The sequence below is a fragment of the Corylus avellana genome, chromosome 1 (assembly GCF_965113065.1).
Source record: "Corylus avellana chromosome 1, dhCorAvel1.hap1.2, whole genome shotgun sequence".
Lineage (NCBI taxonomy): Eukaryota > Viridiplantae > Streptophyta > Magnoliopsida > Fagales > Betulaceae > Corylus > Corylus avellana.
This window is the reverse complement of record NC_142490.1, coordinates 11,217,975-11,230,057: the sequence shown is the minus strand read 5'-3', so window position 1 is coordinate 11,230,057 and position 12,083 is coordinate 11,217,975. Positions and strand designations below refer to the sequence as shown.

Below are 12,083 nucleotides of genomic sequence, written 5' to 3'. Positions count from 1 at the left end.
ACCGACCAGTCAAAACCCACAATCTTTCACTCTCTCTCTCTCTTTCTTCCACACAAACCCTAACCACTCTCTCTCTCTCTCTGTATTGAAATTACTTCTACTACCAAAGCTAACGACCTTTCAATATTTTCATTTTTTTTCCATCGTCAACGTTTACAAAACGTGGGATTTCTTGGGCAATTCACATATCCTCCTCAAAGTCATCTACCTTTTCTCTCCCTCTCTCACCTGCAGGTCTGCCATTTTACCTTCTCTTCTTTCCTAAAGTTCCTCCCCACTCCACCCCACACCCCCCCCCCCCCCCCCCCCCACCTTCTGTTCCCTCTGTTTTTGGTAGGATTAAAGGCGTTTGATTTAAAGATCAGATGATCACCAGTTCTCCTTTTTGTCTATTTACTATCATTGGAACCCAAAAGTGATTTTTTTTTTTTTTTGCCCTTTGTGCGGCTGATCATTGATAGAAAAGAGCTGCGCTCGAGTAGGTCTGGCGGTTAGAACTCATTAGCTGCAACCATGGCTGCACCGCCAAGTAGCCGGCTTCAAAGTATGTTGCAGGCGGCGGTGCAATCGGTTCAATGGACCTACAGTCTATTCTGGCAAATCTGTCCACAACAAGGGTACGTAATTTCTGTACCAAATACAGAAATTAATCGATAATTATTTTATTTTATTTTTATTATAATTTAATTCGCTTCTGTTGCGTAGGATCTTAGTTTGGGCAGATGGTTATTACAATGGAGCAATTAAGACTCGGAAAACAGTGCAACCGATGGAGGTTAGTGCCGAGGAGGCGTCTCTTCAGAGAAGCCAGCAGCTTAGAGAGCTCTACGATTCGTTGTCCGCAGGAGAAACGAACCAGCCGGCAAGGCGGCCTTGTGCCGCCTTGTCACCGGAGGACTTGACTGAGTCGGAGTGGTTCTATTTGATGTGTGTCTCCTTCTCTTTTCCCCCTGGTGTGGGGTAAGTTCTTCAGCTTCTGCTAGATTTGCTATCTTATAACTTTTTACTAGTTAATTTCTTCAAGTGAAAATCTCAGTGTGCATCAATTTGCAATAAGTACAAATAGAAACAAGAAATCATGGGCTGATGATTTCCCTTCTCTCTATTTCAAAAATTTCCTTTCCTAGATAGTAGGACATTTATTACAGTTACTAACCAATCAATTTTTTTCCCATAAGAAGGGAGCAAAGGAAATAATGAGGGGGCGGAAAATAGGTCCACGTTCCAAGAAATGAGTAATTGAAATTGTGGTCTGCCCAACAAGTTCTTGAAAACAAGACCTGTTATTGTTTTTTGAATTATAGTTTGAAATTAAATATGTTCCTGGTTGCCCGCACGACACGTTTAGTGAGAGCCTTTATATATCATTTTTCTTTCCTCTTCGTGTGTTTCAGAGGCTAATTAATCAAGGTGATCAGTTGGTTCACATGGATTGGATGTCTTTTTAGTAATTATACTTTAATGACTTCTGCAAATGTGTTCGTGGAAGTTAAGCAAAAAGTCATAAAGTAAATTCACTAGAAAGTTGAACACTGGCTCGATGAATTTGCTACTTCGATTGGTAAAACAAGCAAACTATTCTCACCTCCTTCCACTTCACTTGAGCTTGAAACGAAGCTTTCATGCTCAGCATACATGCTGCTCGTAGAGAAATTAGAATCTTCCCCAGTTTATTTGAACGGAATAATATCGAGTTAGTTATATTAGAGAAGTAGTTTTGTCTCTTGAAAAAAGTGAAAAAACAAAAATATCCCTTCAATATAACTAACCGAAGAAGATCCTGTTGCCTTATACAGGGTTTTTATGCTGCAGAAATGAATGGAGGCATAGAGCATTGATGATTATTTAAACATGATTGATGGCTCTTTTCACGTGTAAATCCCCATCCACATAGAATCTTATTTTGAATACAAGTTTTCCTTTTTCTTTTCTAGTATGGATCAATCGTGTTCCCAGCTATACGTTAAAGCCGTTTTCATGCATTACTCTAATAACATTTCCTCAACTAAAACAAGAGGGAAAAGAAATGTAGCAGAATCTTAATTACAAGCTGAAATTTGCCAATTTTGAGCAGACAAATACTTGGCATTAGTATTTATGAATTCTTACCATCAATAACATACTTCATTAAGTTAGTGAATGTGATCTAATTCCGAGGTGGGACGTGATTGTAGGTTACCGGGAAAGGCATATACAAGGCGGCAGCATGTATGGCTCACCGGTGCAAATGATGTCGACAGCAAAACCTTCTCTAGAGCCATTCTTGCCAAGGTATTTTTATTTTCCTTTCCTTTCTTTTTTATTTGAGAACTTAATGCAAAGTTAATTACAAGAAAAAAGAAAAATTAAGAGCTTAATCTTCTATTTAATTGATCAGTAACTAACTTTGTCCTCTCTCCTTCCTTGCAATTGGACTCCATGCACAGAGTGCTCGTGTTCAGGTAATCCCGCGTTCCAAGCAAGCTTCGCCTTCTCTATTAATTACACGTTTGTCCTTTTATCAAATTAATTAATTTCTGTTAACATTTTCAGACCGTAGTATGCATTCCACTCCTGGACGGCGTCGTTGAATTTGGCACAACAGACAAGGTAACGTACTTAATTTGCGTGGATTTACATAAACAGCAAACGAATATCGATGACAAATTGTTTTGTAATTTTGTAGGTGCCAGAAGACCTTGGGTTTATCCAACACGTCAAGACCTTCTTCGCCGACCACCCACACAGCCACCACCACCAGCCTCACCCACCAAAACCCGCTCTCTCCGAGCACTCCACCTCCAATCCCGCCACCTCGTCCGACAACCCTTCCCGCTTCCACTCTCCTCCGGTCCCGTCCATGTACGCCGTGGCTGACCCACCGGTCAACACCAACCCAGAGGACGAAGAGGAGGAGGAGGAAGAAGAGGAGGAAGAGGACGACGAGGATGGAGAGTCAGGGTCGGAGGCCGAAACCGGCCGTAACGGCCGGCCCAACATCCCAGCCGCTCAAAACGCTCCCGGGATAGCCGCCGCGGAGCCGAGCGAGCTGATGCAGCTGGAGATGTCAGAGGATATCAGACTCGGGTCGCCCGACGACGGGTCGAATAATTTGGACTCGGACTTCCACATGCTCGCGGTGAGCCAATCGGCCAACCCCACGAGCCACCAGCGCCAAGCCGACTCGTACAGAGCGGAGTCGACTAGGAGATGGCCACTCGTGCAAGACCCACTAGCCAGTGGAAATTACGTTCAACCACCACCGCCTTCAGGTATTTACTAAAACTGGTAGTTAGGGCTTCCGAGATGTTAGCTAAAGTTCAACGTCACTAAGTTCGGTCCCCCCCGAGTGGGGCCCAACTGTCACGTCACTCAAAAGTCGAGACCCCTAATCACCGTCGGATGATGATGTATGTATGCACAAAGGTGATCATCATATATGACATGATTGTTCATACACCCAAAAAAAAAATTCACATGGGGGAAATAACAAATGGGTCCTCCTCGCTCGTGGTGCATGGGAAATGCATTAATGGCTTTTTGGCTTTCCTCTCTTGTTGTCCGTGAAACTGTTGCTTCTTGGGATCCTGACTTTTTGGCTGAAAAAAAAGGAAACAAAAACAACAAATTTCCGTGTAGAAGGTTGTCTCGATACCTGCAAAAAAATGGAGAATTCAACGTTTCAACTAACCCTTTTACAAAAAATACAATGGTTGACAGACTGATAGTCACATTTGGCTACCAGAGCCCATTATTTTTGGTTGGTTATCTACTTATATCAATCAATTTGTACTTCCCAAAAATCTATGCTCTCCCATTGGTTGTCTAATCATTCACATGTCTACGTGTGTGCGTGTTATTGGTGCAGGACCTCCACCTCCGCTAGATGAATTGACACAAGAAGACACCCACTATTCCCAAACAGTCTCCACCATCCTCCACACCCAATCCCAGCCCAGCCGCTGGGCTGAGTCATCGTCCACCGCTTACGTCCCCTACTCCACCCAATCAGCTTTTGCCAAGTGGACCAACCGCGGGGACCCACACATCCATGTTCCTGTCGAGGGCACATGCCAGTGGCTCCTGAAGTACATTCTATTCAGCGTACCGTTCCTCCACTCCAAGTATCGCGACGAGAATTCTCCCAAGCTCCGCGACGGCGACGCCTCCACTCGGTTCAGAAAGGGAACCCCGCAAGATGAGCTCAGCGCCAACCACGTCCTCGCCGAGCGCCGGCGCCGGGAGAAGCTCAACGAAAGGTTCATTATTCTCCGGTCGCTGGTGCCGTTCGTTACCAAAATGGACAAGGCCTCGATTTTAGGGGACACGATTGAATATCTTAAACAATTACGTAAAAAGATTCAGGATCTGGAGGCGCATAACCGACAGATGGCGGTTGAACATCAACGGTCGAGATCAGGGGACCTACAAAGATCTAATAGTTTGGGGGATCTACAAAGATCAAGTAGTTTAAAGGATCAGCGAAGTGGAGTAACAGTAGTAGACCGAATCCATGTGGGCCTGGACCGGCCCAGATCGGGTCAATCCGGGCCGGATAAGAGGAAGTTGAGGATTGTGGAGGGGAGTTGCGGTGTTGCAAAGCCCAAGGCAGTGGAGTCGCCACCGCCGCCGCCATCACCGTCACCGACCTCGACGGAGACCTCGGTACAGGTGTCAATCATAGAGAGTGAGGGGCTATTGGAGCTCCAATGCCCTTATAGGGAAGGGTTGTTGCTTGATATCATGCAAATGCTCAGAGAGCTCCGGATTGAGACCACAACAGTCCAGTCTTCACTGAACAATGGGTTCTTTGTAGCTGAAATGAGAGCCAAGGTATTAAATAATGCTGGGTGTTACTGGGGTTTTTTGCTTCTTTTTTTTTTTTGACGACGAAAATTAAATTATTTGTGTTTCTGTGGTCAGGTGAAGGAGAATGTGAATGGGAAGAAAGCAAGCATTGTGGAGGTGAAGAGGGCAATAAATCAAATAATACCCCATACTGACCCTTAGATAATTGCAGGAGATGAGATGGGGGGAGTGGTGATCGAACCCGTAAATTACTGACCTATCGATGAAGTTAGCAGTGTACAATTTATAGTATTTTTCTGATTTTCGTTGAGATCAAGTAGTCATATCCCCAAATTGTAATCTAACAAACAGTATGTGTATTATTAGCATCAAAGTGCAAGAAATGCATGATTTAATTGCTCTAATAACGCCTGTTGATGCACTCTATTTGAAATTGATATTTGAATATTGTAGCTAATCATCTTTGAAGGTGGCCCAGAGTGGTAACAATCTCTGAAGTTGGGCACCATTTTAGCTGTTTAACAGTTACCAACTCATAAGCACACGGATTTCGCTTCGGCGCCCCGTAAAAAAACTAGATTTTTTTCGACAGTTTATACCACACCAGAATTTGCCGTTCGGATTTTAAGACGAATCATTGCCTTAAAAAAAGCTTTAAGCAGGCGATTTGAGGCCTCAGGCCACATTTTGCAAGACTAATTACAAAGCCAATCAGCATTCATCATAACAAGGTCTATATTTGGAAGCATTCATGAATTTGCCCTAATGTCATAATGCAAAAGATCAATCAGCAAAGTTTTAATGAATCACAAGAAGCTCATATTTTGATTTTGGCACAGCCGAACGGACAAGCGATAAAAAAGCGGCAAAATTGAATAGAATTTGCATCATTATCTAAATGTATAACATTCTGTCTACCTAAAAATATGCACCTGCACCAGGAATTTTAAACCCCAAAAAACAAAAGAGAACAAAACAAAATTCATTCATGTGAATCCATTCAAAACATTCTAACACTCACAAATTCCACTATCAGGGAAAAACCAATGCTTTGAAAACATGGGTAGTTTCTGCTTTTTCATAGGAAGCTTTTCTTCTCACAATTTTTCCACAACTTACCCAACTTTATTCTCTTTGCAAGCATGGACCAAGGAAAGAATGAACCACCAAAAAAGCACCCATCAGACTGAAAATTTGCTAGCAGGCAGATAAATCCTCAATACAACATTTCGTTCAAGTTGGCATCACTCATCTTCTCCACATCTTCTTGGGACAAAAGGGTTTTGCTACTGCTGCTACCAGCTTTATCATATGGTTGAGCCATCTTCCTAAGGAACTGAACCGAGAGACAAACAATTATTAACATTACACAAACCATTTTGTATATGGTAAACATGCTTACTTACATATTGTATTAAACTGACTTGTATACAAGATACAAACTTTGAATTTTATCATCTTGTTTTAATAACAAACCATTTAGAAATTGTTACGATGCAAAAGTTCAGAATTTCATAGTTCTATAATTGGTAATTTTGCTTCCACTGAAAAGTTGCCAAAAAAACTTGACTGATCAACCAGAGAGATATGTAGATCTTCATCTCAGATCCTTCAATCTTTATCTGTTTGCACAGGCATGTGGATGGGGTAAGGTGAGATTAAATAACTTAATCCTCCTTGTCATTCCCCCGAGATAAGCCAAAATTGCTAAGGCAATCATTTTTGGGTCACTATTTGGTAGATCGGACAAAACATGACACAGTGATGTACTTTCAAGTTGTTGGTAAACTATCCTTGAAAGTTTAACAGATCTCTTTCAAACTGTAAAATGTCAAAAGCTTGTAGAAACAACATGTGATAGCAACAAGATCCTACCTCCCGTGCTATATGCAGAGCCATGTCCGTGCTCAAATTCAGATGTGCATCACGTAAATGCGACAGAATCCACCCAGGCAATTTAGAGCGCTTGTCATGACGGCTATACCTGCACAAGATTTATGTCAACAGTCCAGCATATAAAATTTTCTCAAGATTGGGAACTGCAACCATGAAGAAAATGTAGTGATCAAAGATATTTTCCCAATAAGGATTTAACAATTGCAGTGCCAAATCCCCAGGTAAAATCAACTAGCTCCTTCTAGGAACCTATTACTGTCAGTTACCTCATACGGTTTTTAGCAGTCGAAGAAGAGAGGATATATGATAAAGAACAGATGCTTTTAAATATCATAGTTATAAAATGTCCCATCAATAAAGAAGGGGCTTTCTGGACCGTACCTCAAGCAATCAGTCATATAGGTGTCAATTCCCCACTGATCATTTTGTACTAAACTTTTACTTGGTTACCTGTCTATTTACATCTCTACAACTTTTTGTTTGTTATTGCAGCCCTAGGTGGACAAAAACAGTATGTTACAGCTCGATGAACTGACAACTTTGCTTCAGGTTGTTATTTATAAAAGTAAGTTGCTCAACAAACATGAGTATCTATATGAATATTTCTTAAGTAAGCAAAACTTACTACAATTCAAAAAGTAAGCAAAACTTACTACAATTCAAAAAGTAAGCAAAATCAGCACATCAATACTTGAAATATCTGTATGAATATTTCTTAAGCTCCAAACAAGAACACTTCTGGGCTGGCTCCATTAATGAATACAGGAATTTGAAAAAAAAACAAAAACTGACAAACAGGAAATAAGGCAACAGACCTTTTGTCAGCAAAGATCATCATCCCATAATCAGCCTTTGATCGGATTACACGGCCCACACATTGAGCAGCTTGTCTCTGGTCCAGTAAAACTTCATCAATAAATATCTTAATCTTCCAAATTAATATTTTAAAAAAATAATAATAATAATAACTGAAATCATACAGACAAAACAATAGATGTTCCTTTGACAAAAGGGGTGCTGGAACCATACCAAGGCATCAAAAGTCAGAAAATCTCCTTCCTTTATCTGAAAGGTGTCCCGTAGATATTCCAATCGGGCAAGCAAAATCCTGCAAAAACATGCTTTTATCTGTCACATCATAGACAAAGCATTTTCAACAGTAACATAGATCTTCCACTAACTAAAAGTTCATAAAGCTGAACACATACTTGGTTCCCAAAATCTGTTTCACAAAGTAGTACAGAACCATTGTATCATTTTTATTTTTTTTTTGGATAGGTTACAGAACCATTGTATCATAAAACTCACTTGCTCAATGTGTACTGGAAAGGAACACCAAACATGATGACTAGTCTACCATAATGTCGATCAAAGTCTATACCTTCAGCAACTTTTCCCCTGCAAAAGTACAGACATATTCTCAATGTAACTGAACCTGTATCAACCAAAAATCTCCTCTTACACAAGCAATTCCTTTAAAACTCAGCAAATGACACAACACTCATAGAAAGATACATGGTGACTAGACATATAATCTGAGTCACTTCTCAAATTTTAGAACAAGAAAATTTTCCACAACATTGCATGGTGTTCTTCTCATCACTTAAAGTATTAACACAAAGACTAGAACTAAGGCACATGCACTTGATAGCCTGAGGTTTTACAATTGCACCAGAGAATGGCCCCTTATAAAGACTACTACTACATTCCCTCCACTACATTCTAGAATTTCGATGGCATATAGTATTCAGATGATCTTTTTTTCCCCTATCCAAACGTTAGAGGAACAATTAACTCAACAATTCCCAACACTCAATGAGTCAAACTAAATATCTCCACCTTTGCAAGGTGGAGAAGTAGTCAACCAGATGTCTCCACCTGGTAAAGAAGTATTACTAGCTTAAAAGGCTGAAAAACATTCAAAAATTCAAGAATCAATAGATCATGAAAATTTAGAGGCGATTTTTTATCACCAAACAGAATTAATTAAAAAGAAAAGGCAGTTAAACATGACTAATATGATACCTGGCAACAGAGAAAAAGATCGCACCCCTCCCGCAATCGCAAGCCTTGCGGTAGTTGTCAAGAGCCAAAGTAGTTTCCACAACATCCTGTGTCTCAATGAAGACAAGCTTATGCTGCATTATTTCCTATGACAATCAGAGTGTCAAGAACCTTTATAGATAATCAAATACTTAACAGAACGAGGGGGGGCAGCAGGGTGAAATTCAATTGCAACGGAGTAAAAATTCAGAGAACATGAATAATGCAGCTACCTTCAAAATTCCATTGTCATTCCAACTATTCACTATTCCATCCATATATGAGTAACTGACAAAAAAGCATACAATCCCATCTGGAACAATAGATGCCATCTCCACCAAGAGCCTCCCATAATTTCTTACAACACCAAGATCACTTCTCATATCAAATTTGGTACTGACTGGAAGCTGATCACTGAAAGAAGAACCAAATTACCTAGATACTTAGCAAAAAAGTAAGATAAACAAGAGAAAGTGGCCTAGACGTCTTACAGACTAAAAAGTGATAACAAAGATGGAAAGACTAAAAATCATGATCGGCCAGCTGAAATGCTAACATATTTAGTAAAAATTTATACCTTCCACGAGTGAGAACCATTGGGCAAATGCAATCTCTTGTTAAGGACATTTTAAAACTTCGACTAACAACTGGATGGAAGTTAAGAAGACGGGGATAGAGATCAATTGGACTCAGAGTTCCAGATGTAATGACAACTGACTGAAATCGATCGAAGACAGGCTTTATGGCAAGAGAAGCATCATGGCAACTAAGCTGAAATATCAAAATACAAAGAAAAAACAAAATATGTAAATACTAAATTTGAAAAACAAGACAAATTAGGGTGTAAATCTTCATTGCATCCACTGCCAACATATTAACCGAACCCCAAAGGTAAACTAAACTGAAAAAATAAGAAGAAAAGAATAAAACGAAGGAATAAGGGTGGACAAAAATAGGGGAAAGGGGGGGAACCAACCTGAAGCACGGGGTCAGGAATATGCGGCATTCTCTCATCATAAGGTTCAATTATAATTGAAAAACCACGAGTGTACGTCCCCACGAGTGTTGCAAAGTCACATATTGTTTGGATATGTAAAAACTCATCTGTATCGGTGACTTCTAGTGTCAACATCAGTGAATGTAGGCGATCATAACAAAATTTCAATGTTTTTTGATCAATTCCAGCATGGGTATTAAGAGAGGAAACAAACGCAACAGGCCCCTCCTTCTCAACATTATCAGTTTCCAGCCGCCCCTCCAGATATTGGACCAATCTACGTAAGACATGCAGAAAATGCTCTGCTCGGCGAATATTTCCTGGCACAGCCTCCTTCAGAATATCATCAGGTAAGGCAGGATTAGAGAGCCAGGTGTCCGAGACTGCAAGATAAGAAAGTTCAGTTCATGACAACCATGTACATTGTCAGACAAACCGTGAGACTTAAGAATGAAAGATTGATGTAGTCCACATACTAGGCAGGTTTCCTCTTTGTGCCAAACCCTCAACAAGCCGATTGTATTCTGCACGCAGTCTACCAGCATCTGTGGCCTTGAACCTTCCTACCATGTCAAACAATTTAAACAAAAGCTGTATAAAATTTTAGTTTAAGTTTCAAAGAGAAACTAACAAACAAATGTAGTCAAGAACAATCCAGCTATTAGGTCTTAAAATCACATCAGAATACACAGGCAAACACAAAAGAAAGACCTACATATTAAAAAAAAAAACTCCGAGTAACTGTCAAACCGCATTATATAACATGGGCCCCGCATTTTGACAACATTAACAAGAGAATCTTTAGTTTCCATGAAACAAACCAATTATGAACCTAATACATAGCATATATCATTGAATCAAAAAGAATTTAAAAATTTGGGGAAAAAACGCATACTTCTCAATCTCCTGACGCATTTTATTGAGATTCCTTCTGGCCCCTTCAAGTGTCTGCCTTCTCACACTAACACTAAGAGCTTCAATACAAACATTGTCAATATTATGTGCCTCATCAAACACCACAACAGACTCCCTCTGCATTTCCTTGGATATAATCCCGGCCACCTTAGGATCCAGGAGATACTGATAACTATAAACTACCACATTTGCAAACTGCACCATATGTCGTGCCAAGAAGTATGGACACCACCCTTTCTCCTTTCCATACACCCTCAGATCCTGCAAGCACATTAACAAGTTTTGCTTCAGGAATTGTTCTACATCCGACTGATTTTGGATCTAGAATGTAAGAAATAACTTGGCCATTTTAATATCTTAAATTCAGGTTGAAAACCCAAAATTTATTCTTTAATTATCAAAAACAATGGGCATAATCAGATTTCATTCCTTTCGGCCAAATGGGGATAAATTTGCTTATTACTCAACAACATTGTCACTATGCACTATGCAGCCAACAAGGATACCACGGGCAGCAAAACGTGTTGTTTCTTCATAACCATCTAGAATCCATGAATTACAAAGAAAAAAAAAAAAAAAACCTTTACAATCCAAACTGAAAATAAGTTCCAGCTACTTCAATACGATGATTAAAACCTATTTAACATAAACTCAGAATACTCAGAAATAACCACAGATTCTCGTTTAGAGGCTAGCAATGTCGAAACCCCATTTGGCAACAAAAACTTTTCTTTCCTAATCACCCCAAACAACTAATAAACATCAAACAAAAACACAATCCCAATGCTTCAATCAACAAAACAATCAAACCACAATTCATGTCTACCTGCAATGTATAAACTCCCGGCGGCAACACCGCGCTGGACCCCGCCTTCTCATACTCTTCGAAGAACTCGCAAGTGGGCAAGTTCGGGTTGGCCGCGGCGGCGGCCCTGACCCAGGTGGCAGTGAGTCTCCGGCAGCTGGCGTCGACGGAGTCCCGGTTTTCGGCTGCGAGAACTCGTGGGTTGACGCAGAGGTTTTTCCGGGAGGAGAGGCCTACGGCGAGGATCTTGGCGCGGTCGCCGAGATGGGTGGTCTGGTAGGTGTGGAGGAGCTTGAGCTCGGCGAGGGTCTTCTCCATCTCGTGGACGGTGCGGGTGCAGTAGAGGAGCTTGACGGGGTTGTGGGGCTTGGAGAGGACGTAGCTGGTGATGAGGGAGAGGAGGGCGATGGTCTTGCCGGTGCCTGTGGGCATTTCAAGAAGGCAGTGACCCTTGGCGTCCAGGGATCGCTTGAGTTCGAGCATGTAGGCATATTGCTCTGGGTATATATGGTCGTAGGGGAAGTAGACTGTTACGTCCTCCATTTCAAACTTCATGGCTTTTGGGGGTTTTGAGAGAGACGGAGAGAGAGAGAGAGAAGGAAAAGAGGTTTGGGGCCGAGTGTGGCAGAGCTGGATGAT

General features: G+C 41.0%; 2 protein-coding genes across 3 annotated transcripts; one reads left to right on the top strand and one right to left on the bottom strand.

The window, feature by feature from the left end:
* Positions 1 to 317: 317 nt before the first annotated feature.
* TT8 (basic helix-loop-helix (bHLH) DNA-binding superfamily protein) lies at positions 318 to 5,195 on the top strand. The gene is made up of 8 exons (XM_059579787.2): positions 318 to 617; positions 706 to 960; positions 2,175 to 2,271; positions 2,427 to 2,441; positions 2,533 to 2,589; positions 2,666 to 3,251; positions 3,848 to 4,812; positions 4,903 to 5,195. Exons 1-8 carry the CDS (start codon positions 514 to 516, stop codon positions 4,987 to 4,989), a joined length of 2,166 nt encoding a protein of 721 aa, XP_059435770.2. The 5' UTR covers positions 318 to 513; the 3' UTR covers positions 4,990 to 5,195.
* Positions 5,196 to 5,638: 443 nt separating this feature from the next.
* Positions 5,639 to 12,083, bottom strand: UVH6 (RAD3-like DNA-binding helicase protein). 2 transcript variants are annotated; one of them, XM_059579786.2, is made up of 12 exons: positions 11,466 to 12,083; positions 10,620 to 10,900; positions 10,201 to 10,283; positions 9,704 to 10,107; positions 9,305 to 9,498; positions 8,961 to 9,141; positions 8,710 to 8,834; positions 7,993 to 8,082; positions 7,714 to 7,792; positions 7,500 to 7,576; positions 6,664 to 6,772; positions 5,639 to 6,124 (listed from the first exon to the last, which is right to left on the bottom strand). In XM_059579786.2, exons 1-12 carry the CDS (start codon positions 11,997 to 11,999, stop codon positions 6,005 to 6,007), a joined length of 2,277 nt encoding a protein of 758 aa, XP_059435769.2. In that variant the 5' UTR covers positions 12,000 to 12,083; the 3' UTR covers positions 5,639 to 6,004. The 2 variants fall into 2 exon arrangements, with proteins under 2 accessions (XP_059435769.2, XP_088368616.1); XM_088512490.1 differs by having other exon boundaries at positions 8,961 to 9,084.

Bases quoted from the DNA above. Each gene is read 5' to 3' on its own strand.
- UVH6 (XM_059579786.2), bottom strand. From the start codon at position 11,999: ATGAAGTTTGAAATGGAGGACGTAACAGTCTACTTCCCCTACGACCAT. The intron at 10,901-11,465 runs GTAGACATGAAT...ATGTGCTTGCAG, and splicing joins CGGGAGTTTATACATTGCAG to GATCTGAGGGTGTATGGAAA. The intron at 6,125-6,663 runs GTAGGATCTTGT...CTCTCGGTTCAG, and splicing joins CTCTGCATATAGCACGGGAG to TTCCTTAGGAAGATGGCTCA.
- TT8 (XM_059579787.2), top strand. From the start codon at position 514: ATGGCTGCACCGCCAAGTAGCCGGCTTCAAAGTATGTTGCAGGCGGCG. The intron at 618-705 runs GTACGTAATTTC...TCTGTTGCGTAG, and splicing joins CAAATCTGTCCACAACAAGG to GATCTTAGTTTGGGCAGATG. The intron at 4,813-4,902 runs GTATTAAATAAT...TTCTGTGGTCAG, and splicing joins TAGCTGAAATGAGAGCCAAG to GTGAAGGAGAATGTGAATGG.